Here is a 26,608-nt window from a genome sequence, read left to right as displayed (position 1 = left end):
GTCTAGAAACAATAAATGAGCTGAAAACATGAAGTACAATAGACCTCATTCAGCTGGTGGAGTTCATAGCATCATAGAATCAGTGAGGTTGGAAAAGAGCTTTAAAATCATCAAGTCCAACCGAAACCCAACCACCATGCCTACTAAACTCTATCCTGAAGTGCCACATCTACAGGCTTCTTGAACACCTCCAGAGATGGCAGCTCCACCATCTCCCTTGGCAGCCTGTTCCACGCTTGCCAAGCAGCAGTGTCCTGCAGGACATGAGCGGCACCCTTTTTGAGGGCACTGGGGTCTCTCCTCCCCCGGCTGGTTTTGGTCACTGGAGAAATGCAATGCTTTGCTACATCCCTCCCACCAAACCCTAGAGATGATCACATGGTCTTCTCACCCCAATTTAATTTGGAGGAGGCTTCCAGAGACAACCAAACGGGCTTCTAGCTCCTTGGGAGGGTGGGAGCATCCTCCTACCCATGCCATTTAGCTGTAGATGTATATGTATTGTTTCTCTCCCTTTTTCCTCCCAGGAGCAGGAAAAAGAAGCAAGGAACAGAGCTGCCTACATTTCTGCCTTGCCAAAATCCCCGCTGTGGTGGAGAGACTTTGACAGGGACAAGGATGATGACAACTCCTCAGGGGGCTGCAGCCCAGCAGCAGGTGGGGGTGGATCCGGCTCCTTTCATGGACTTGTCTTCTAGCCAGCGGGTTAGACCAGGTAGCCAACATCTACAGGGCCAACCTGAAGCCAGAGGCTCCTCTTCCTCACCCTGGTGACAGCAAGCATACTGGAGGAAGATTTGGGGAACACTTCAATGGAAAAAGACTCAGGGGCTATTTAGAGGCACCTGGAGGGTCTCACCGCTTCCTATGCACTTGGACTTCACGCCTTAATGTAACTAAGCTAATGCAGAGTTAAGCAGCTACTGACCTTGGAGAAGTGTCCTTTTGCTTCAGCATAGCTGTGTCTTGCCTGCTGTGAGCCATGCTACCAGCCTGGGGAGGGGACAAAGACAAGGACAGGGATGAAGATGGACCCAGTGGGGCCTCAGGGATGCAGATGTCCCATGCACGTCTGATCTGCAGCACTTCCCATGGTGCTGAGTTGGTTTTGGGAAGGATCTCTGGGTGGTTGTTGCTTTTTTTTCTTTTGATGTGACTTTGAGAACCCACCTTGACACATCCCAGAAGGCAGACAAAGGCTGAAAGGCTGAAAAATGCTGAGCAGCCAAGGTGGCAATAATGATCTGATGGAGTGGTCAGCTGGCAAGCCTGCTTGGTCACAGTGAGCAGTGGCAGGTTGACTGGAGGGGTTTTCTGCAGCATTGCAAAGCACCCAGAAGAGACTGAGGGGAACAAACCCCTCTGGCTAAGAGAGCCTGAGCTGGTCCAGTTAGGGTTTTCTGGGCTCCAGCAAAGCCACATTGTGTTGCTGGTGGCCTCTGGATGCTGTATGTGTACACAGCAGACCCAGACACACAGCTGTCTTTCCAGATGTGTCTTTAGGACTTGGTTAGCGTCTTTCTGAGCTGTCATCTCATGGGTTTCTGGGCTGGATCTGTCCTTTAAAACTTGGGCTTTCCTTTGAAGTACCTTGAACCAAGCAGTACATGAGAAACCTCCCCAAAGCCAGGAGCTGGTTTTCTCAAGTGCTGACTTGCAAGGAGAGCAGCCCAACCAGACACATTCTATCGGCGCAATATCAATACTAACTAACCCAATGTGTTATACGAATCAATAATGACACAGGGACTGATTTTGGTGGCAGGAGGCCACCCAAGCCATGGGCAGTGTGTTTACAAGATTGTGGTTCCCTTCCATATTCCTCCCCAGCTTTTGTTCCTGCCTGCTCCTCCCTTGTGCCTGTAGTAGAGATTTCTCCAGCTCAAGTGGCAGAGACTTGTGCCTTAGGTCCTGGGTGCAGGGCCTAATCCTGACTGTGGGGTGTGGGGGTGGCAATATTGTATTGCTGTGAAGGAACAGGCAAAGCACAAACATTGCTATGGGTAATGTGAGCAGAAAGTTTATCAGAGAGGATGCTTGGGATCGAATCTCTGGTGTGTACTATCATATTCTTTTATTGCCTTTCCTATATATAAATAAAGGACATCAACATAGAAGTTTAGTGTCTTTTTGCAATACTCCTTGCTTTTGGGCTGTTGGCTCAAAAAAGGGGGTAGAAAAGCTGACAGGAGATGAACATCCACCCTCATGGATATGAAACAACCCTGCAGAGGGGTGGCTTGGAAAAGGAGAGTGGGCAAAGTTGGGATGGGTACCCCCAGTCCTCTAAATGCAGGTCACAGTCTTATCAGTGTGGTTCTGTAGGTGAGCAGTGGAGCGTGTTTTTAAGGCCACTGGACTTAAAGTGGTGCTAAGAGGACATAAATATGGCCCCAAAGCTGAAGACACAAAAGAAGTACAGTGCTTCCTAGTATGGTTGATAGACTTTTATGAACCTCCTGTCCAAAGAAGCTGCCAAAAGCTTTCAAACTGCTGTATTGCAAACCCCGTGCTTTGTGTTGGAGAGTCACCTGGAGGCATTTTCTGGGCCATGTGCTGTAAGGTTCTTTTGCAGGAGACTGTCTCTGCCTTGATGAGATCCTAATTTAAATAATCAAGGCAGATAATCAATACAACATGGAAAACAGAGAGTCTGTTTCACAGCTCCACGCTTCCTTATATATGCCCTGATCTTTTCCCCAAGGTTTTCCCTGATGAGCAGAGGCAAACAGCATGCAGTACACAGCATGGGTGGCAGCCTGGGCAGGTTCAATGATGGAAGGAGGTGGTTTGTTTTAGTTTAATTTCCTTTAGTTAACATTGAGCTTCTCTGAGCCTCTGTTCTCAGAGCATTATCCACAGCTGCTGCACAATCCTCTCCCCAAAATAACTGGTTGTAATGAGGCGGGTGTTGGGGTATCAAGTGACAGAACAGATCCACAGAATGGATTGGGTTAGAAGGGATCCTCAAAGGTTGTCTTGTCCAACCCCCCTGCAGTGAGCAGGGACACCTCCAACTACATCAGGCTGTCCAGGGTCACCTAGATTCTGATCTTGAATGTCTCCAGGGATCCTCAATCACATCCCTGGGTAACCTGGTCCAGTATTTCACCACTCTCATTGTAAAGAACTTCCTCCACATGTCCATGCCCAACCTAAATCTGCCCCGCTCCAGTTTCAAACCACTGCACCTCATCTTAGTGCTACAAGCCCTGCTAAACATTCCTTGTCCAGCCTTCCTGTAGGTCCTCTTCAGATATTGAAGGTCTCCCTGTAGCCTTCTCTTCTTCAGGCTGAACAGGAGATGGCCCCAAGTTGCACCAGGGAAGGTTTAGATTGGATGCTAGGAAAAATTTCTTTCCTGCAAGAGTGGTCAGGCATTGGAACAGACTGCCCAGGGAGGTGGAGGAGTCACTATTTCTGGAGGCATTAAAAAGATGTGTGGACATCCCTGGAGGTGTTCAAGAGGGGATTGGACGTGGCACTTGGTGACACGGTTTAGTCATGAGGTCTGTGGTGACAGGTTGGACTTGATGATCTTTGAGGTCTCTTCCAACCTTGGTGATTCTGTGATTCTGTGTGTGTGACATGGCACTTTGGGACGTGGTTTAATGGCCATGGTGGTGTTAGGTTGATGGTTGGACTTGATCTTTCAGGTCTTTTCCAACTGAAAAGAGTCTATGATTACTATGAATATGTGTCTAGTATAAATATGTGTTGCTCTACCTATAGAATACACACACACATATACAATTACCAGATAGTATAGCCCAGAGTATCACACAGGCCTCTCTTGAGGAGAGCTTGCAGCAGAATCCTCGGCTCCAGATTCTGGATTCCAGATGTGCTGCAGATGTGAGGTCTTGAAATGAGGTTACAGGGGCTGTCTTTCTCTGGATGCAAGTACATTTAAGTGTCTTGAGGGGGAATTTGAACTGTTAACTTTGGGGAGAAATATCTGCTCTTGTACTCAGGTTTTATGGGTGATTTGGTGTTCTGAGCTGGGGCTCACAGGCTGCTGATGGAAGGAAGGAAGGAAGGCAAGATTTGTCCTCACCCTGCACGTACTAAAGCGTATTCTTGGAGCAGGAGCGTGAAATGCAGTTTAGGGGCTGAAAAATACATGGCTTGTGTTCTACTATCAGGGAAAACCCTAACTGCTTTCCAAAGGCCCAAACTGCACACACAGGACACATGAAGCTGTAGGAGATACTGGGTGGCATGCTGGGAAGATGCTCTGAATGTGCTGAATAATTCAACCTGATCAGGTTATTAATTCACCCTTTCTCTCCCCACTCTGAATCCATGCTGGGAGTCACCAGTTGGAGATGTCTTTTAATTATCATTCTTTTATTTCCCCCTTGCTTTCCCACTGCAGATACAGAGCTTAAAAATGAGATCACCTTCACATCAGGCATGTACCATGTTTATTAACAGCCAAAAAAAACCCCAAACAAACAAACAAACCCAAACAAAAAAGAAAAGTATTATCTAGGCTTCACTCAAGACCAATTTACAGGATAAATAATTGTTTCAAATTACTTAAAAAACCCCCCAAAACCCAAAACCCCCAAAACAACAACCCCCCCCAAGAATAAATTAATAACTTAAGTGATTAGCTGTCCACAGTGATTTGAAAACTTAATAACCATTCAAACAGTGACACCACAAGAAGACACGTACTGTACAGTTTGCCACAGATTACTCCTGTCCTTCCTTCTACAAATGGAACACTCAAAAAAACCCAAAACAACTAAAAAAAAAAAAAGAAGTTAAAAATACTCCTCTTTAGGAACAGTCATAGGCTTTGAAACACACAGAACCCCTTGCGAATCGGCTGCCGACCTGCGACGGCTTCAAAGCCGCAGCTCTGACCTCCCCTCGCCGCGAGGTTAAGAAACAAATGGAGAGAACTACCCTAATTTGGCTGGGCCCATTCCCACACAACCCTGCCCAAAGTCAGTGGGGACCACAGGCTGGGCTGAATGGGACAAAACTACTCTAAAGGTTTGGTCCTAACCCTATGGGATTCATCGGTGGGCTCGCCCTGGAGCCCAGGGTCCTACTTCCTTCCCCTCTCCACGGGGCGTTTCAGCCACCACATCCAAAGGGCTCTCAAGCGAAACGTGGTGTTAGCAGGGTTGATGTGGCAGCAGAACACTGAAACTGTGCAAATGGCTTTTCCCTTCCCCCCTACCTTGCTCTGGAATAAATCCTGCCAAGTGTTTTCCACCTTGGTGATTAAGGATGAGGGGTTTGGAATGAGTTTTGCAGGTCAGGATGTGCAGTGTTGGCGTGCGGTGCTGGACGTGCCAACGGGGGAGCACCGCGCACTGCCTGGCCGTTGCATGCAGACTCAAACCAGCTTTTTGCATTGTTAGGTGTGAATTAGTGGCACCTCATCATGCATCTGTGAGGTGGGGAAATAAGAACTTAAAAAACAAACAAACAAACAAACAAACACAGTCTTCATTTTACAAGCTGGAGAAAAAAAGTGGGATAAAGAGTTCAGATGAACACACCTCCTCCCACCTGCAGAGAACGTGTGGTGTCACCCAAAGAACAAGAGGAAAAATGATGGTGTCTTATCTCCTGGCCTTGGGGCAAACCTCTCCCATATAGTCAACCCACTGGCCTGCAAATGAACCCATTTACAGGACTGCATCAAAAATTAAGAGCCTGCTGGAATGTGTCCAGAGAAGGGCCATGAGGATGAGCAGAGGGCTGGAGCCTCCTGTGGAGACAGACTGAGAGAGCTGGGGCTGTTCAGTCTGGAGAAGAGAAGACTCCAAGGAGACCTTATTGTGGCCTTCCAGTATCTGAAGGGGGCCTACAAGAAAGCTGGGAAGGGACTTTTTAAGGTGTCAGGTAATGATAGGACTAGGGGGAATGGAGTGAAACTAGAAGCGGATAGACCCAGATTGGATGTTAGAAAGACGTTCTTCCCCATAAAGGGGGTGAGACACTGGAACAGGTTGCCCAGGGAGGTGGTGGAAGCCTCATCCCTGGAGGTTTTTAAGGCCAGGCTGGATGTGGCTCTGAGCAAGCTGATGTAGTGTGAGGTGTCCTTGCCCATGGCGGGGGGGGAGTTGTAACTAGATGATCCTTGAGGTTCCTTCCAACCCTGACAATTCTATGATTGGAAGCAAGCCCAGTGGGAAGTTCCTTTAGCTCAAGAAATGGAGCTTATGCTCCAGATGTTGCTGGCTGGTGTTAAAATTTGGACACCATTTGCCAGGACCAGCTGGCCATGGGTTGGTAGGGAGAGTGTTTATTTGGTGACACCTTGCTACATATGAACTATTCTCAAGGGCAGTCACTGAAGTAGCACTGAATAGGAGTGCAACTCTAGGACTTGCAAACAGGGCGATAATATTGTGACTACAAGGACAATCTGACAGCAGGATGAACTTCTCCAGGCCAAGGAAAAATCACAGCCAAAAGGTGCATGTCTCTACGTGCAAGAGCCTTATTAACAGTTTCAAGATCATTGTGTGCATGTGGGCAGGTTGGTGCTTTTTGGGTAGAGAAGAGATTCATATGGATTCACCAGGGGCCCTAAATTGGTGTGTTGGCCCTTGGGACTTGATGCTGGACTGGTTCCTCTGATTTTCTTGATGGCTATGCATGTCCTTTGGCTGAAGCTGGGATTAGACTCTGCTCTTTGCTCTTCTCATTATGAGTAGGGCTTCTCCCAGCTTCACCCATCTCATTCAATGGGTCACACAGTGAGGGTGAATGTCAGCTTTTACATGGAATAGTAACATCCTCAGGTGGGAAAACATCAACACAATGCAAGCATGACTTGACAAAACTGTCCACTTCCTCACTTCCTTGGCCAGGAAGGTCAGACAGGACCTGGGAACTATTTAAACATTTTCCTACCAAAGTCCACCACCACATAAGACCTGGGCATGGCTCTACCACTCCCAAGGAGCCATGCTTATTAATGGGGGGCCAAAGTGAGACAGATCCTCCTTGTGTGCTCGAGGGACTGCAATATCAGGGTATAAGGACTGGCATGGGGTTGCAAAGAGCAAAGTTTGATGTCTGTCTTCCAGTTGTTTGGACCTTCTGTCAGTGTCCTGGATGACCTAGTGTGGACCAGCCAACCCTCTTCCAGGTGCAGAGAATGGCCCCAGTATGGATTAGGTCCCCTTGCTGGGTGGTATGGCCTTAGAGGTTGCGCTGTGCCTTGGCTTCATGGCCAGAGAGGAGACCCTGGCCCTGTTTTGGATGCTACAGGGCTCTGGGCAGTATCTTTGGTCCCTTTCCTCACATGGAGGAGTCTCTGCTCAGCCTCAGCGGCACAGTGTCTCAGGGAAAACCGTAAGAGATGTCTCTAGTTCCTCCCTCTGCACCACACAGGGTCAGCTATGGGATTGATCCAGCCTTGTTTTAGAAAGCTCTCAAGGCTGGAGATGGCACCTCATGGGAGAACTCTGTGAAGCCATGGCACTGCTGCCCCATTACCAGCTCATGGGAGCCTCAGAGCATAACAGCATGTCCTGGTCCCCAGCATATTTCTGGTAGGGTTTCTCATGTCCAGCTCAGAGCTGAGTTCATGGACTAGGACTCCTTGAAAACCAGAGTGCTGTGGCATCACATTGTTGGGCAGGATGACCGTCTAAAGACTGAAGTGCCCTGGGTAAGTCCTGAGAGTGGTGGGAGCTGCCCTCCCACCCGAGCATGTTTTTTACAGGGCAAAACCGCATTCCACAACCCACAACTCTTCTCTGTCTGACTCTTCACTCATTCCAAAAGAGCACATGGTGCAGACCAAGACTCAAATCTTGCTGGCAGACTCCCCTTCCTTCTCTCCTGACTTCCTGTTCCCTCCTACATAACCTGTGCCTGGTGGCCTGGGGTCCAAATCCACCCAGGTTAGCCCTTAGTCAACCCAAGCCTTACCTACCTTCTGGTTCCAGCTCCAGATTTGGCTCTATCTACCAGACACTCAGCTTTACCCTGGCACAATCTGCACTCACAGGAATTTTCTTTCTCCAGCTTGACACTAAGTCTAAGCCTGGCATCCATTTAGAGCTGGAAATGTATTCCTCACTGCAAACTCAGATGGCAGTTCGGCGCAAATCCCCTCCAAGGCAGCTCACACATCTCATCAGGAAGAGGAACCATGAGCAGCAGTGCCACACTCACAGCAAGGGATACACTTTTTTTGGGAGACTTCTGCCTTTAAAACCACCAGCTATGTCATTTTAATGCATGGGAAGAACTTTGAGCCATAACCTTGGTGCTTCACAAAACCAAATATTGAGGTCATGATGCTGGTCCCACAGACAAGCCTTCTCTTTAAGCATACTTGAAAGCACATCCTGTCTCTTAAATGGGACTGTAGAGTAGGTCTCCAGACCAATGTGAAGACCCAAACCATTTCCATTGCAATTAAAATAAACCATTTGCAATGTTCTCAGCTTCCTAAAAACACCTGCTTGTAACAAAAGAGTCAGTCATACTTAGGCATCCCAGGCTAGAGTGGAAGTGATAAACTCAGTGCCTTCAGGACAAAGTTCTTGGCAGTCCCTGTAATTAAAGCAGCTGCTTTTCAATATGGTTCAAGACTAAATACTGCACAAACATTAATCATCAGGGACTGCTGTAATCAGCTCCAGCAACTGTCAGGAATGACTGTTTCCACTGCAACCATTGATTACTTAACAGCTTTCAGGAAGGTTTGATAGAGTCATGTCTACGCAGCAATGAGTAGAGTCTGTGGGCTGCTGCTTATTTGGAGAGGTTATTTGATTGGTGCTGAGAAGGGACAAAAAATAAAATGGGAAAACTCCAGCCTCACTGCAAAGCAGAGAGGGGACCAGGAACCAGCAGTTGCAAAATAGCTGCTTCTGGGTTGTTTTGGTCCTTGGTCTGCCAGAAGCAAAAGGTCACTTCCTGGGTACGCTCATGAAAGCTCCCCAAAGCATGGGAAAAGCGCCATCCCATGCCAGTGTTTGCCCCAGGTATAGGCATTTGTGGGATGTGGAGGAAAAGGGCTAATTTCTCCAGTCCCAGCAGGGGCTTTTCCAATCTTAATTAACAATTTGGATTAAACTTGGCGCTGGATACACCTCATCCCAAAGAAGCAGCACAGGGCACTGGCTGAGCAAAACACATCTCAACCTATCATCTGCTCACTCCAGCCACTGCACCATCACAAATGACTACTGCTGCTGCCTCCCCTTTGCTTGTCCACCTTTGGGACTTGTTGAGTTCCCTGTCTCCTAGGTGGAAAACCCTCCTCCCCCCCCCCCCCCCAGTCTGAGCCTGCTCTAACACTTGATTTCTTCAGAGTTTTGGCCCAGGTTTTTTTCGCCTACATCTGGGCTCAGTTTCATGTTGAGCACAGTTGCACTGTTTTACTGAGTGCAACCCAAAGCAGCATAAAGGAGCTGTTCCCAAAATGGCTGCTGTGATCCACCCCAGAGGTGGCTGTATTTTACCGTGAGAGGAGGAGAACGGCACAGTGTTGGCAGGGAAGTGCATCCAGCATGCACCATAACCCTTATCCCCCAACCTCATCTTCCTTTGTGGCTGCCTAACAGTTTAGAGAATGACATAAGAAAGAAGCAGCTTCCCATTTGGTCACATTTGCTTTTTGGTGGGGACAGGGAGCCCATCTGGATCAGGCCCAACATTTACTCTCCCCTGAGATGCGGTGATAAAAGGGGCTATAGAAACACAAAACACTGTACTCTAGTCCTCATTTCATTATCTCACCATGCAAGAGTGCAAGCCCCCAAGGAGAGGCAAAGGCCCTTGCAGGCTGTAACACACTTCCCAACCTTCAGAAAGCATCTGGATGTACTAAATCTTCCCCTTTAGCTATTTTCTTTTTCTCCTAGATAATTTATTATTTTTACCATTAGAGTATTTGCTTCATTATTCCTGCGGAAGGCCAACACTTCCATGTTTTTAAAGGGTCATTAGAGCTTTCCCATTAATACCCTTCCCTTTCATGGCACATTGGAAGAGAATATAAACTGGTGTAGGAATTTCAAGACTGATTTTACCAGCAGGCAGCCCTTAAGGGACTGGCATCCTATCCCCCTGTGGGTGTGGGTGACATGTGGCTGTTTCCAGACTCAGGCCAAGCTTAAACAAATGTGCTAATGCTTGAGCATCAACCTTCAATACAACTTGGTGGTACTGGTGGAAGACAGAGCCTGTGATGCTGGGAGAAGCTCAGCTTGAAGAAGGAATAGCTGCAGCTCTTTAATAAATATTATTACCTAATCTTTCTAATGTCTCCGCCGCTTGGCTGTCGGTTCCCTCGTGTCAGCGCCTGCTGTCTGGCAATCAGGCTGCTACATAGCAATCATTAGTCTTTCCTGTTTTCCTGAGATCATGAATTATTATCTCTGCAATAAATTGTCTCTTCCTTCTTGGCTCTCTGCACCCCGCAGCTGTCTGAGGAGCAGTCCCAAAGCCTGGATATGTCAAGGAGGCAATGGCAGATTCCCACCCATAATTAGAGCCTAGGGTCGTTAATGTCAACAAGCCCCAGTTCTGTGTTGAAGAAACACTGCTGAGGATGGGGAGAAAATATCTAGTCCAGCTCTTTGCACCTACCACAAACCAACCATAATGCTACATTAATCTTGAAACACCTTGCTCTGACTCTCCTGACCACCCTCCACTCAAACCTAAGGCCTCAACATCCACCAACTTTCAATTACTCTACTCCTTCCTCCTTTCCTTCAAGTTCCACCCAACCAGACCTCCTTCCCCAAGACCAACTTCTGCAGTACAGCATCCACCAGCCCTCACAACAGCCTTCCACTCACTCTCTGTCACTAATCCTTGGATCAGTCCAGATTAGAGCCTAGGGTCTCCAGAGCCTCCTTGTGCCCCTTGTACTCAACCACAGAACTTCTCATGATGACCACAGATGTAGGACTCTTACTCTATGGGCTTCTTTTGGTGCTGCAAAGGGCAGATTTTGGTTCTTAGATTCACAGACAGCTGGGTCAGGGCTTAAATTCTGTCATCCAAAGCCAAATCACCAGCCCACCAGCTTTGAAAGATGCTGGAGAGCATCAACAACAGAAGACACCCAACAAACTTGGCTGTTCTACACATGCATGCATGTGTGTCACCATGTGCTTGCATGTATGTGTGTGTGTGACGGGGCAAGTCCTGGGCTTCTAAGTCAGCTCAGTGGGACAATCTAGATGCTCTTCAAGCTTCTGAAGGTTAACAACCATGACCAAAAACTTAGGGGCTATCTCAACAGGAGGACAATAGCCCTCAGAGGTTTCCAACATACTATTTACAAGAGATGGGACAATGAAAGTGATTGCAAAAGGAATGGTTCTTGCTCAGTTCTGGGGTAGTGGGGAAGGAAAGAAGAGGGCCACCATAAGGAGCTGGGGAATGATGTCCTATGAGAGATGCTGCAAACCTGCATAGAGGTATGGTATGGAAGAAGATGTGGGAGAGATGATGCAGTGTTAGCACATACAAGATGGCTTTAATAGCTGTAAGCAAAAGGTGTATAGGGTGAAACCTGGTATTGCTAAGTCAGAATTCCTGGATAGTGCATCCAGCAGCTAAAGCCCAAACCTAGCCACTGAATGTAGTTGGTCTTTATCACTGGCAAACAGTATCCGCCAAGTCTTCCCCTGAAAGTAAGTTTCTTTTGTTGTCTTGAAATTAAAAAACATAATGAAGACCCCCTCCCCTCCAAAGACAAGTCTTGGAAACCCAGCCCAGCTGGAGCTGGCAGCCTGGTGGGGAGAACCACCAGGACATGTGCCTGTTCCTCTGCCTGCTTCAGGCGTTACTGCTTCGTGCTCTTGGTGGGCTCCGAGGACTGCCGCACATCAGTCCACTCCTGCATGGTGCTCTGCAGCGCCTGCGTCTTCTCCTTGTCCACCTGCACATAATCAACCTTCTCATCCGAGGCAACTGATGAGGTGGAGGGCTGTGGGGAGGAGAAATGTGGTCACTGCCTGCTCACTCATCAGCTCCCGGATTTTCCCCCTTGCTCCTTCCTGCAGCAGTGCTGCAGGTACTGAAAGTGCACCTGCACCTCCCCTGCTACCTTACAGACTCTTCACCCTCCCTCCATCCTCCCAAAGGGCCTTGGATAAAGGATTTCCATCTGCCCTGCATCTTACTTGCATGAGACTAGGGTGCAGAGAGAGTGTAGAAATACCTTCTTAGTTGTACCCTGTGACAGGACAAGGGACAATGGATATAAACTACAGCACAGGAGGTTCCACCTCAACATGAGGAGAAACTTCTTCCCTTTGAGGGTCACAGAGCACTGGAACAGGCTCCACAGATAGGTTGTGGATTCTCCTTCTCCAGAGACTTTCAAGACCCATCTGGATGCATTCTTGTGTGACCTGCACTAGATTCTATGGTCCTGCTCTGGCAGAGGGGTTAGACTCAATGATCTCCAGAGGTCCCTTCCAACCCCTAACATCCTGCGGTCCTTTGACCATCTGGGTCTCTACCTTCCCAACAACTCTTGGGACAGGAAGGTTTGGTTGCAGTTGTGGTATCTAGCTGCTGACACTGCAAAATCACCATTGTATCCGACTCATTTTTGTGTAAAGAATTCTTGTAGATACATACAAAACCCCCAGTTCCATCCTCTTAGCTGTGGTGACCCTACACACCTAGGACACTAGATTATTCTCATCCCCAACATATGTTTGCAGGTTCATCCAGGAGACCTGTTGAGGAAGGAGAAACCTTTTTTCCCATCATTTGTCATGTCCCAGAACATTGTCTATAAGGGTAGAGGACCTTTAGCTGCTTTCAACTGGAGCCAAATGATGTTTTTTAATGGTCTAAACTCACCTCCCCAGGTTGGAGCGCAATGTAAATTGGTGATACCTACAGAAACATTGTTGGGCAGAAAGAAACAATCAAGGGACAGCTGTCAAATAATAAAAGGACATAACCAGTGGGTTGTTTAGCCTAGCAAACAAGGTGGTGTTTGAGAAAGTTGAGGTCAGCTTACAGGTTCTCAAAAGGTTTACACAATGCCTTGTCCTCCACTGTCCCCTCGCTTAGGTGCTTTTTCGCTTGAGCTAGGCTTTCCTCCTCCCTACCAGTTTGCTCAGGTTGGCACCCAGCAGGACCTGCCTTTGGTCCCCACCCTGGTCCACTCTGTCACTCCTGGGTGTCATCTTCATCTTGGTACGTGGCCTTGGACATGTGGAGGTGTTGGGTAGAATGTTGGACTTGATGGTCTGAAATGTCTTTTCCAAGCTTAACAATTTCTGATTTCTGTTGGGGAGCTTGTGAAATCTCCACGAACATGAGACTTTTAAAGCCTCGTCTGTCACCTCAGGAGAGCTCTAGATGTGGGGAAGCCCTGAGGTCCTCTCTTGCCTTATTTTCCTGCGATTCATTTTAAGACGATGTTTGTTTCCCCTGTGTATGAGCCTGGAGAAAAGTCATCAACATCTGGGTCTTTAGGAGCTTCCCCTTCCACCTTTCCACAGAACTCTTGGCAGAGGCATCCCATTCCCAATCCATCCTCTTCCCACAGCTCATTCTTACTGGGTAATGTCACGGTCAGCTCAACATAATCCAGCTTTTAAACACCCTTTCACTTTTTGAAAGCAGTTGGTACTTTTCCTGCTCAAATGGCACCATTTAGAAGCACCTGACTGGCAGGGAACAAGCACCCAACATTGTCTAAATGAGCTCCTGAAAGAATCTCAGGTGGAAACCCCAAATCTGTCTTTGGAGGACCTATTGCTCTGAAGGAGGAAAAAATTTTCTGATACATCTTGAGATACCTCCTGAAAGCTTTGGAATATAAAAATCTCTAGCAGAAATTCTGTTCCAGCACACAATTTACAGTCTCCAGTGGAATTTCTGATCTTGGCAGCATCTCTGCACATCCATGCCTCTGGTGACACTGCCAACAAGGCTGCAGACATGCAACAGAGACTGAGTTTGACCTAGAAACAAACCTAGCTACAGATCTGCAGGAAAAATCACGCCTCTGAAGTGACCATTCAACAACCCCACACAGAGCTTTGGACCATGCTGCTGCCTGTGTGCATAAAACCCCTTTGAACGTGCATCACTTTTGATCAGAAGTTTATCAAACCCTGTCCCATACCTTTCTGTGTGGCCCTGGTGAGCTTGGCTGGAAATCCAGGGCCAGATAATCCACACTCCCCGAACTCTTTTTAGGTGCTGGGCTGTTGGTGCCACTAGGAACAGGAGAAGCAGAAATGGGGTTTTGCTAATGCAGGGAAAAGACAGGAGAGATAATGAGGATTAAAATGGGAAGAAGCAGGAATTAACACAATTCTGGCAACAAGATTCCAGCAGTACTTTTAAAAGAGGTCCCAGTTTGGGTATCTGCTCACTCTGGGACTAGGGTGTGCAGAATTAATGAAGGAATATCTCTATCATCTCTGTCTCTGTCTCTATCTCTATCTCTATCATCTCTATCTCTCTCTCTCTCCATATCTCTATCTCTCTCTCTCTATCTCTATCGATCTCCATATCTCTATCTCTATCATCTCTATCTCTATCTCTATCTCTCTCCATATCTCTATCTCTCTCTCTCTGTCTCTATCTCCATATCTTTATCTCTGTCTCTATCATATATATCTATATCTATATCTAGATCTAGATCTAGATCTAGATCTATATCATCTATACCATATACTTTATATATACATTATGTTTTAGCTATATATCATATTATAGGATCCCCAGGGAAGTTGTGGATGCCTCCTCCCTGGAATTGTTCAAGGCCAGGCTGGATGAGGCCTTGAGCAGCCCATTCTAGCGGGAAATGTCCCTGTCCATGGCAGGGTGGGGGGTGTTGGAACTCGGTGCTCTTTAAGGTCCCTTCCAACCCAAACAGTTGTATAGTTGTAATTGCAATTGTTATATATTGACTTTTTCAAGCTAATCTTCTTGTTTTTATCTTTTGGGCCCCTTTCTCTGCCTTTGTGCTGTTTTTATTCAGATGCCTGACATCAGCAGAGGGCTTTAGCATTTCCCAGGAACCACACCTCAGCAAGGCCAGACCAGCTCTGGGATCTTCACTAATCACAGCCACGCTACACAGAGCACAGATTTCCTCTACCCCTTTAATTACACAGCCTGAAAAATATGCTTCAAGTCAACTGTTTTGCAAAGAGACAGAAAATCCCCTCCCTGTGAGCAGTGCCACTCCCTGCTGCTGCTCCGATAGCCCCTGCCCTCCACACAAACATGATGTCAGCAGCTCTTTAGGGGGAATAACAGCCCTGCCAAAAAAGCAACTTAAATTAGGAAAAGAGACTGTGGCAGCCCAGAGACATTTTTATCCCTTCTTAAATCCTGGCAAAGCAGGCAATAGCTGTCCCTGCTCTCACATACAGTTATAACCCCAATGGGAGGAGTCACTGCTCTGTGCATGTTGGGATGTATGTCAGGGTGTGCACCCCATTCATCATGGAGCTATCTCAGCACTTCTATGTCATGAGCTAGGAATGTGTATGCAGAGCTGTGGAATGTATATGTCCTGCCAGAACCATTTATCTTAGCTGTGAGGCCCTTACCATGGCCACGTAGTTCTCCTCGCTGTCTCCTGAATCAGTGCTGGTGATGCTCTGGGAGGAGACAGGGCGACAGTATTGCAGAGAGCCGGCGTTGAAGGTCTGGCTGCAAGGACAAGGGTCAAGGTGTTAATGATGCAGGTGCTGCCTGTCCATTGCCAAGGAGGGGTAGGAGAAGGCAGCATGTGATTCCTCTAATCATATACATGTTCACATATGGACATTGGGCATCCAGAAGAGCAGGTGGCATCGAGGTTCTGCTAACCTGACCTTGCTGTGGTTCAGAAATCACTGTCTGAGTCGTCTCAATCTTTCCTTTCTAGGACTTTTTAAATAACACCTTCCTTGATATGTACCTGTAACTCTCTTGCTATCAGCTACATAAACCAGGCTCCATGATCTGAAGGGAGGTTATTGTGAGGTAGTGTTGGTCACTCCTCTCGATTAAAATAGTGATAGAACAAGCTGCACCAGGGTGGGGTTAGTCTAGACATTAGGAGTGATTTTTTCACTGACAGGGTTGTCAGGCATTGGAACAGGCTGCCCAGGGAGGTGGCTGAGTGACTATCCCCAGATGTGTTTAAAAGCCATGTAAATATGGTGCATAGGGATATGGCTTAGTGGTGGACTTGGTTAGGGTAGGGTTAATGGTTGGACTTCATGATCATAGAATCATAGAATTGTCAGGGCTGGAAGGGACCTTAAGGATCATCTAGTTCCAACCCCCTGTGCCATAGGCAAGGACACCTTACACTACATCAGGTTGCTCAGAGCCACATCCAGCCTGGCCTTATAAACATGCAGGGATGGGGATTCTACCACCCCCCTGGACAAACTGTTCCAGGGTCTCACCACCCTCATGGGGAAGAACTTCTTCCTAACATCCAATCTGAATCTATCCACTTCTAGTTTTGCTCACTACCTGACATCCTAAAAAGTCCCTCCCCAGCTTTCTTGTAGGCCCCCTTTAGATACTGGAAGGCCACAATAAGGTCTCCTCAGAGCCTTCTCTGCTCCAGACTGAATAGCTCCAAAATGATTCTATGATTCTAATTCTTTTATCTCACAGGAAGTATTTAACTATGGAGGGTGCAGTGCCAGCCTCGGTGGAGCTTCTCACCTCCAACCTCACTGCAGCTCCAGGATTTGTTGTCTGTGCAGGGCCCTATCCAAATGTTTTGCTGGAAAACAAAACCTTGCCTTTCAGTTGGCCAAATCTAATTCTGCAGAATAACACATAATGCAATCAGCCTCTGGCATGAAAGCTTGCATCTTAAAAAGCTATTTGTTGCCTTGCAGTGAAGTCTGGGTCATATGATTAGGTGATAAGGGAAAAATCCATTAGCTTCTCCAGGGTTGGACATCACGTCAGTCAAACCCCGCTTGCTGTTGCCTGGCACAGTGATTTCAGCACACAGCCCTCATGCCCTGCAGTCAGTCTCCACACAATCCAATTTATTAGAGGAGTCACAGCAGCCAAGCTTTGCTTCTGCCTTTCATTGGACAGCATCAGACCACGAATTAGCAGCAGAATGGGAATTGTGTGAATCCTGTTATTTTTGGCTGTCAGACTTTGCTCTGAAGTGCTTTGGTTTCGTTTCGCAGGCTTCCTTCAGGCTAGGTTTTGCTTTCAAGGCAATCAAAACAGAGCTCAGGCAGACCCTGCCAGTGTCACCCTGTGTTTTGAGACTACAGAGGGGCCTTTTGGGGGAAAAGTTGGATGTGAATTCATGTCCTGTGCCCACAGAATGGCTGAGTTGGGGTAGCTTGGCTGGGTTATGAGTTGTGGTGGGCCACAGGTCTTGTGCCAGTGACACAACTCTCCAGGAGCAGTCAGATTCCAGCAATAGGAAATGGCTTCAAGAGATCTTAATTAGCTGCTCAGCCACATGCTGGGCTTTCATGTGAAATCCTGACCTAAATGAATTTATTTTCCTGCCAGTAGCTCTAGTGTGGGGAATATGACTGTCTCTTAAAACATTTGACTAAGCTAGTAAGGGGAGCCTCTCTGTTTTGACAGCATCTAACCCATCTGGAGTCCTCAGCAGAGAAAAGACATGAACCTGTTGGAGCAGGTCCAAAGGAGGCCACAAAAATTATTTGAGGGCTTTCACCCCTCTGCTGTAAGGACAGGCTGAGAGAGTTGGGATTCTTCAGCCTTGAGAAGAGAAGGTTCTGGGTAGACCATATTGTGGTCTTTTAGTACATAAAGGGGACCTAAAAGAAGGATGGGGACAATCTTTTTAACAAGGCCTGCTTTGATAAGACAAGGAGTCATGGTTTTAAGATAGAAGAGGGAGATTTAGACTAGCCATAAGGAAGGAAGTTTTTACAATGAAAGTGGCCCAGGATGGCCAGAGAGGTGGTAGAAGTCCCATCCCTGGAAACATTTCAGGGCTCTGAGCAACCTGATGAGTCAAATATGTCCCAGCTTACTGTAAGGGCATTGGACTACATGACCTTTAATGGTGCCCTCCAACCCAAACTCTATGATCTAGAGTAGAATAGAATAAACCAGGTTGGAAGAGACCTTCAAGTCATCATGTCCAACCAATCATCCAACACCACCTAATCAACTAAACCATGCAACCAAGCACCCTATCAAGTCTCTTCCTGAACACCTCCAGTGATGGTGACTCCACCACCTCCCTGGGCAGCTCATTCCAATGGGCAATCACTCTCTCTGTGTAGAATTTCTTCCTAACATCCAGTCTGAACCTCCCCTGGTGCAGCTTGAGACTGTGTCCTCTTGTTCTGGTGCTGGTTGCCTGGGAGAAGAGACCAACCTCTGCCTGACTACAACCCCCCTTCAGGTAGTTGTAGAGAGCAATAAGGTATCCCCTGAGCCTTCTCTTCTCCAGGCTAAGCAACCCCAGCTCCCTCAGCCTCTCCTCACAGGGCTTGTGCTCCAAATCCCTCCCCAACTTTGTTGATTCCAAGTCCGGCCATAATATGAAAAAGGAAATCCCTGAGCCCCCAGTTGCCATGGTGTGGCAGGATATTTTGGGAAAGAATCACTCTGTAAATGACTCTTTTTCTCAGATAGCTCCTGCTGGTCCCTGATTGGGTAGGGTGTTGGGTAAGGTGGACTTTCATCCCAGTGCAGATGTTTGTATGGCATGACCCAGCTCTGCAACTCCTGTTTCTGAATTTGACAAAGAGCACAATGTGGGCAGAAGGGATCATCCAGCTTTTGAGGAAATTTGGGTCTGCATTCCAAGTCTGGGCTGCCTTCTAGTTTGGCTCAAGGTGGGCCACAAGGAATGTGCCTCTTCGACAAAGGAAGATGGTGGGCTGGAAGAAACCTCTGCAGTGAACAAAAGCAGAAAGGCAGCCAACATCCTTACACTCAGCCAGAGATGTTCAATCCATGGCAGAGGTGACAGCATGCCTACATGTAGACACTAGTGAGTGCAAGACCAGAGGTCTGCTGTCAGTGCAGAGGAGGAATTCATACTCACGTTGGCCTGGACCAGGATTTTGTGACAGGTGATTTGAAGGGAAGCTCATCGATGACGGTGTTGTTCCTCAGGTCCAGTGGCAATGGCTTTGCTGGGAAGTAGAAAAGCTTTTGGTCAGAGGCAGCACATTCTTACAATTCAGCATCCCTGACTAGCCTGAGAGGATCCCTGACAAACTGCTGTTTTCTTCCCATTCTGTTAATCAGCTCGCTCCCCAGGCCTCCTTGCTGATGAAAAACACCCTCAACCAAATCCCCTGCACTCATTTATGCCAGGACTGGGGCAACCCAGTGAATTTTCCCTCTGACTCACAGACTTAAAGTGGATGGGTGGCCCCAAAAGAGGTCTGTACATCCCAGGGAATGGAGAGTATGATTAACCCATTTGTTAAGGAGTTGTGATAACCCATTAGCTGAGGACAAGACCAGTCTTTGCCAGACCTAAGCTACCTCCAACCAGTGAATTTCCCCACGAAGAATGGGAAAGAAAATCTGTGGGGGAACGTGAAAGCTCTTCTCATGATGGGTGGCTCATTAGGTGGAAGACAAGCTTCAGCCCTCCTTGAGCATATTGATGGGCTTAGGTGCTGATGCCCTAATGATGGGAGCCCTCCTGCTCAACATCTCTTTGGTGACCTTCCAGACAATGATATGGGGAGAGGTTTGGAGAAAGGAGGCAAAGCCCTAAAGGAAGAACTGTCTGTATTTGCCCAGTAGGAAGCAGTAGGAAAAATCTGGGTCATCTGAAGACAACATGGAGATTTTTGGAGTGGAGCATAGAGAGAGGTGAAGGTAAGGGGGATGAGATCCTGCCTGTGACATGTATCTCCTGCCTGTGACATGTATCTCCTATGAAGTCCAGGAAGGCTTTGAGATAGGCTGTTCAAGCACCACAAAAGTTGTGTTTGCACCATAGCTGTTATGAGAGAGGAAGGGGGTGGGGAAGATCTGAAAGTCTGACTACTGGCAGCAGGGAGGTACACCCCACAAAGGACTCTCTCGAGTGCTCATGAGATGACAGTTGTAGTCCGAAGTACTACCAGAACAGGAGGATTTCTGGACAGATTTGTCCACAATCAACCATTCTTACCTTTCCGGTCGGGTTTGAGGTTGCGGTTGACTGGTGGGGGCTGGATTTCACTCAGCCGTCTGTGGCACTGTGCCATGGCTCCTCCTTTATGCACAGGGAGAGTAGCTGAGGACAACCCCACCAGGTCAAAGTGATGTGGCCCAGGGCTCATAGGGATGTAGAGATTTTGGGCATTGTCGTTGGCTTTCTCAGTGTGGATCAGGGGAGAGGAACCAGGGTTCATGGGGACGTAGTTGTCCTCAGAGTCGGTGCTGTGGGAGCGGGCGACCACTGCCTTGGCTTGCTGGGGGACAAGCAGAAGAATGTGCTGTGAGTATCAGACATTGCTCAACCCCATCCCACTACAAATCACTTCGTCTCATCATCACCAGACACACACCTGAGTTGGGACCAGATCTAAAATCTCAGTACAGAGGGAAGGGATGGCCTATCCCTGGTCTCAGCACTGGTTAGGCCACACCTTGAGTACTGTGTCCAGTTCTGGGACCTTCAATTTAAGAAGACACTTGAATGTGTCCAGAAAAGGGCAACAAAGCTGGTGAGGGGGTTGGAGCACAAGCCCTATGAGGAGAGGCTGAGGGAGCTGGGGTTGCTTAGCCTGGAGAAGAGGAGGCTCAGGGGAGAGGTTATTCTTTCTACAACTTCTTGAAAGCAAGTTGTAGCCTGGTGGGGGTTGGTCTCTTCTCCCAGGCAACAAGAACAAGAGGACACAGTCTCAAGCTGCACCAGGGGAAGTTTAGGCTGGAGGTGAGGAGAAAGTTCTTCACAGAAAGAGTAATTTGCCATTGGAATGTGCTGCCCAGGGAGGTGGTGGAGTCACCATCACTGGAGGTGTTCAAAAAAGGATTGGATGTAGCACTTGAATCCACGGTTTAGTTAGTCATGAGCTGTTAGGTATTAGGTAATAGGTTGGATTTGATGATCTCTGAAGTCTTTTCCAACCTAGTTGATGTTATGATTCTATCCCTTGGCCATCAGCTTGCACGAAGGGGGTCTACCTCCACTGTGTCCAAGACCCTGAATTCAGGGCAAAGTCTTAACTGAGCGTCTTCTCATGATCTGAGCAACCTGCAGAAGCATTCTCAACCTGGAAAGTAATTTTTTTGCTGGGCTCTGGCCTTGACTAAAATGCAATATGAAAGGCTACCTTAATGTCATTTCCAGCTCAGGAAATCTCAGAAAGTGCACAAAAGAGGCTGTTCTGGCACCATGTCAAAATTCAGCTCAACAGCATCCCAGGCTTTGGGGAAACCAAACTGCTGGGTACTTTTATTTGGTCAAAACTTGAGGCAAATACACTGTGTGGAAGCACTCAAGCAAAGCTCTGCTTCTGGTGCAGGGTTAGGTGGTTGTCCCTCCATCTCTACCCTTGCAGGCCACCAGGGTTCTACTGGAAACCACTAACAGAACTCTTCATTTCTTAACATAGCTCCGCATGACTGGGTGGTGAGGTCCCACCTGGAAGTGGAACTGACTTGTCTCTGAATCTGTAAGGTGCAAATGTTGCCAAGATCAAGGCCAACTCACCAGGTAGGAGTTGTAGCCATCGTTCATAGACTCGACTGAGTGCACAGCACTGCTGCCTCCTCCGTGCTGGGGGTATTCGTACGTCTCACAAGAAGAAGCTGCAACACAACCACAAATGCACAAATGCTGCTAACAAAAGGGGGCCCTGAAAACAAAATCTAGGTGCTGGGAAGGTTGTATCTACTCTTGATGGTTGAGATGCTGGTGGGAAGACATGGGTTTTAACCTGTCTCAGGCTCCCTGTCCTGCTCTCTTCCAGTTAACATGTCTCTGATGTGCCAACACAACTGCAAGTGCCACGTGGACCTAACCTGGTTCTGTCAAAGTGCTGCAAAATCCCAGGAGTGAAGACATCAGATAAAGTCGATCCTGGTGACAAAACTGGGTCAAGGAAGAGTTGTTACAGCTCATTTGACAGATGCAAGGCCTGGCATCCTCCAGTAAGGGGAGCATAGGGTGAGGGTGGGGTGCTAAACTCTTAGACTGGTCCATCTACTGCTGAGCATGGGTCTGATCTCAGCCTAAATTTAGGTAGGAGGAGATGGAAGAAGTGTTTCAGGGAGCTGTGTGTATCATTTACCCTATGTTTTCTCTCCAACCACCTCTTCTAAGTTGCTTTGCAACTATTTCATCCTAGGCACGAGATTTCCAAAGGTCAAGGTTATTCACAGCCCATCCATGGCCAATGGGAAGGGCAGATCTGCTGCACTTGGCATATTTGGTGTTGGAGATGCACAAAATTGTGTCCCTGTCTGGTGTGCAAGACCAAGGCAGCTCCCGGCTGAAGTGGGCTCAGATAACCCTGGTGATGAATTGAAATAAAAGCAAGATCTAGTGAAGGGCTCCACAGTAGGTTGGGGGGTTTGGTTCAAGGCACAACAGAGCCAAGAGCCAGCTGAGCAGCATGGGTGGATAGAGACCTCAAGATGTCTCTCCATGCCCACTGCATACAGAAAGCAGGGCCATATCCTCACCAGGGAGACGTTCTTTGTGTTCAGCTTTCTGGTTGATGCCAACAGCCACCACAGTCCTACCACAACCCAAAGGGACCACCCCATCCAAGACTGCAGCTAGGGCAAAGCCTCTCCCTGCTCCTCGTTCCCATATTCACCTCGGTGCAGCCTGCTGTTCTCCACCGCCGGCAGCGTGTTTCTCCGGGGAATGGTGGCTGCCATGGGGGCCAGCCCTAAACTTTCACCAGGCTGGGGTCTCTGGGGTGGGCTGCCCCACCGCGGCTCCGTCTGCCCAGGCTTTGGGGGCCGTGGGGGTGGCGCAGTGGGTGAGTCGCTGGCAGCCACAGCCAGAGCATTGTGGTTCTTGTCCAGTGTAAATGTCCTGGGGATCTGGTAGACGGAGTGTGGGGTGGCAGGGATGTCATAGGAGTCTGTGGAGAGCTCCCCAAACTCCTTACACAGGGTGTTGTTGGGAGTCTTGTAGGTGTAGACCTCCTCATTATCCGTTTCGGAGCTGGTGAGGCTGGACTTGGGGTGGCTGTAGGAACCGAAGGCGCGTGGCAGGTCGTAGGCACTGTCCCTGAACTCCGAGTTGTGGCGGCTGGGTTTTGGCAGGCTGTAGAAGCCGTGGAGCTGCCCAGCAACCCCGTTCACACAGTGCCCGTTGCCCTGGGAGAGCTTCTGGACCGCTGAGTCGCTTCGCATGAAGAAGGCAGACCTCGTGGCTTGGGAGAAGCTGGCGCTCCTGAAGAGGATGGTGAGAAGGGGGCTGAGACAGGAGGGAGAGACAGTCCCAGGGTGCACCAAACTCTGCTCCCCTGGAATTGTCATCTTCCCACAGAATCACACAGAAACATTCAGGTTGGAAAAGACCCTCAGGTTCACCAAGTCCAACCCATAACCCTGCACTGCAAGGTTCACCCTTAAACCATATCCCCAAGCACCACATCCAAATGACCTTGAAATACATCCAGGGTTGGTGACTCAACCACCTCCCTGGGCAGCCCATTCCAGTGCCTGACCACTCTTGCTGTGAACAAACGTTTTCCTAATGTCCAGTCCAAACCTCCCCAGTCTTAGCTTCCTGACCCACAGCGCCCAAAACTGTGGTGATGGAAGCATCTCAGACCCCTCCAAATGTGCCCACCATCAGTTTTTTCCTGAAACACCTTCAAAATGACCTCATCATGGGGTGGGAGGTACCCATGGTGGGGCTACAGACAGGAATAATTCAGACATAATTTGTTCCAAATGGGCAATTTTCACACCATCTGAGAGCAGCCCAGGACATGCTGGCCACCCATCTGCAGTGCAGGAGGGAAGCTTGCTCTCACCTCTGCCTTGCAAGTGTGCTTGAGAAGGACTGGAAATTTTCCGGATGGGGACTATTTCAAAGCCTGCAGTCACGCCACCTTCCTGCCCTCTTGCAGGACAAATTCTGGGCAGGTAAGGATAGTCCCCAGCTGGGATTTGGACTTTGCAGCCCTGATGCATAGAGGAGGGATGAACCTCATGGCTGAATTCAGATTTATAAAAGCCTTTGAGTCCCTCGGGGTGAGCAAAGCAGCATGGTCATTAGGTCTGTGCCTTGCTAATGATTCTGTGATTTGTATTGTAGTCATGCCTGAAGACGCCAGCCAGGAAGGAGAGTGAGAAATGGGGAGACCTCTGTCCTTTAATGACTGCTCATTAGCCACTGTTCCTCTGAACATTCCCTCCAAGGTGTTCCATCTCCTGTTTTATCCCTCCTGCTTCTTCCTCTTTCAATGCTCCAATGTTGCAGAAGAGGATGATCCCCACAGGCTTGGCTTTCTGCACCCACAACTCTGGCAGATTACACTTTCTCCAGTCAGGGCATGCTTGAATTGGCCATGTAGAACTTCCCTCTCCCCCATCCTCAAACTCTGCCACCATGAAGCAGCTCTTTACCCTCCATGACTTGGAGAAACTTGAGCTTTGCTGGGGAAGCACTGGGACATGAGATGCAGTAAAGTCAAATGTGGATGATGATGATGCCATCCTTCAAGCTGTCTGAAGCAGTATGGAAGAAGAAAATGCAGCAAAGCCCTTAAAAAAGATCTCCCTTCCATGAAGACCTAATGCAGATGCACCAGGAGAGGGTGAGAAGCAGCCTTGGGCTGGGTCTTTTTGCTCACAGAAGTATGAAAGGAATCAGGAGTGGATCAGGCTTTTGGGGACCATGCTCTCAGTCTCTCATTTAAACCATGCTCTCATTTAAACCTCTCCCTGTGGAAGAGTGTCCTGCTCTGTATCCATCACCACGCTGGGAAAACGCGACATGGCTGTGAGGGGAGGTCCCAGCTGCAGCAAATCACTGGGGAAGAGCCAGCAGTATGGGGAAGTGCTGGAGGATGCTGGTTGATGCTCTGCAGCGACAAGAGGGACTCTGTTTCCTGGAGCCAGCAGGAGATGGCGCTCAGAAATCGGGCGCGTTTGGGGACAAAACAAATGATGCTGCGAGATGACAAACGAATCCCTGCCCTCTGTGGAGCTCCGTCCACCCAGGAGATTGTCTGGCAGGGTCCTTTCGGCTGAGGACTTGAAGCATCTCATGGGTTAATTAGTCAGCATTGCTTACCAATTAGCTGCTATTACCCTAATTTTATGGATGAGTAAAGTAAGAGCTCAGGAGCTGGAAGGGGAGGGATTCCCAGCAGTGCTGCAGCCTGGCCCTGTGCACTGGGCATTGATTGGGATGATTATTTCTGGCCCAGCTGCAGAAGCTGCTGCTGGTTGGCTTGTCTCTGCCCACCAAAGTATCAGTGCTTGCTCCCTTCTCCTCTTGGTCCCAGCCATTCAGGCTCTCAGAAGGTGGCTTTTAGGTTAGGAGGGAGTGGGGTCTGTTCAGCCTAGAGAAGAGAAGGCCTCCCAGTACCTAAGGGGGCTTCAGGAAAGGTGGAGAGGGACTGTTTACATGGGCCTATGGTGACAGGACAAGGGGTTTGAAACCAGAGAGGGTACATTTAGGCTGGACATTTGGAAGAAGTTCTAAAGGTAACAGGTTGTCCAGAGAAGTTGTGGATGCCTCATCCCTGGAATTGTTTAAGACCAGGCTGAATGAGGCTTTCAGCAACCCAATCTAGTGGGAGGTGTCCCTGCCCATGGCAGGGGGATTGGAAATAGATGATCTTTAAGGGTCCCTTCTACTCAAGCCATTTCATGATTCTGTCCCCACAGCTGGACTATCAGAGAGCCTTTTAACAAACACTCTTCCATTATCTTCAGCTGAAATTATTTTTTTGAGCCTCCTTCTATTGTTTTTTTTCAGGTAGGGAAAGGCAGCTGCAGCTGGAAAGCCCAGCAGAGGCTGCAGCCCAGGTTCTGCTCTCACCCCATACCAGCTGGGCTCTGATCACATCTCCCTTCCCTTCCTCCTTTCTTGCTGCTCCAGAGAGCCAGGACTCTTTGGGTCAAAAAACTCCTCAATGTTTAAGGCAACCATCTGAGACTGGAGGCAGAGACCCATCGCTTGCTCACAACCAGAATGGTTGTGGAATTTCTTGTTGAAGTGGTTGAAGTTGGAAGTGATCTCTAGGAGTCATTTGGTCTAGCTCCCTTGTTCAAGCAGGGCAACCTAGAGTTGGTTGCCCAGGACTGCATTCAGATGGCTTTTGAATGTGTCCAAGGATGGAGACTACAACCTCTCTGGGCAACCTGTGCCAGTGGTCACCCTCAAAGTGAGAAGGTGTTTCCTGATGTTCACAGGGACCCTTCTGTCTTTCATTTTGTGCCCTTAGCCCCTGGTCCTGGCACTGGGCACCACTGACAAGAGCTTGACTCCATTTGCTTTGCATCCTCCCTGTAGGTATTTATATACATTGATGAGATCCCCATGATCTTCTTCTTCAGGATGAACAGTCCCAGTTATGTCAACCTTTCTTCATAGGAGAGGTGCTCCAGTCCACTCAGCATCTTTGTGGCCCTTTTCTGGACTCTCTTCAGTCTGTCCATGTCTCTCACTCAAAGGAGCTCAGAACTGAACATGGCCCTCCAGATGAGAAGGTAAGGATCACCT

The 26,608-nt window shown here is 48.5% G+C and overlaps 2 protein-coding genes across 3 annotated transcripts in view; one reads left to right on the top strand and one right to left on the bottom strand.

The window, feature by feature from the left end:
• The window catches only part of USP35 (ubiquitin specific peptidase 35), a 42,094-nt gene extending 40,974 nt beyond the window's left edge, over positions 1–1,120 (top strand). For both annotated transcript variants that reach the window (XM_054164727.1, XM_009898671.2), the window contains one exon: positions 528–1,120. In XM_054164727.1, coding sequence (XP_054020702.1) covers positions 528–698 — 171 coding nt within the window. In that variant the 3' untranslated portion in view covers positions 699–1,120. The remainder of the gene's footprint in view (positions 1–527) is intronic.
• An 8,176-nt stretch (positions 1,121–9,296) lies between these two features.
• GAB2 (GRB2 associated binding protein 2) overlaps positions 9,297–26,608 on the bottom strand; it is a 143,570-nt gene continuing 126,258 nt past the window's right edge. Inside the window, exons 4-10 of the mRNA XM_054164527.1 lie at positions 22,731–23,341; positions 21,620–21,717; positions 20,093–20,375; positions 19,004–19,094; positions 15,546–15,648; positions 14,105–14,230; positions 9,297–11,938 (exon numbers count right to left, since the gene is read on the bottom strand). Coding sequence (XP_054020502.1) covers positions 11,795–11,938; positions 14,105–14,230; positions 15,546–15,648; positions 19,004–19,094; positions 20,093–20,375; positions 21,620–21,717; positions 22,731–23,341 — 1,456 coding nt within the window. The 3' untranslated portion in view covers positions 9,297–11,794. The remainder of the gene's footprint in view (positions 11,939–14,104; positions 14,231–15,545; positions 15,649–19,003; positions 19,095–20,092; positions 20,376–21,619; positions 21,718–22,730; positions 23,342–26,608) is intronic.

Source organism: Dryobates pubescens, chromosome 10 (genome assembly GCF_014839835.1).
Source record: "Dryobates pubescens isolate bDryPub1 chromosome 10, bDryPub1.pri, whole genome shotgun sequence".
Classification (NCBI taxonomy): Eukaryota; Metazoa; Chordata; class Aves; order Piciformes; family Picidae; genus Dryobates; species Dryobates pubescens.
The sequence above is the reverse complement of the archived record's forward strand: the minus strand, read 5'-3'. Positions and strand labels throughout refer to the sequence as shown.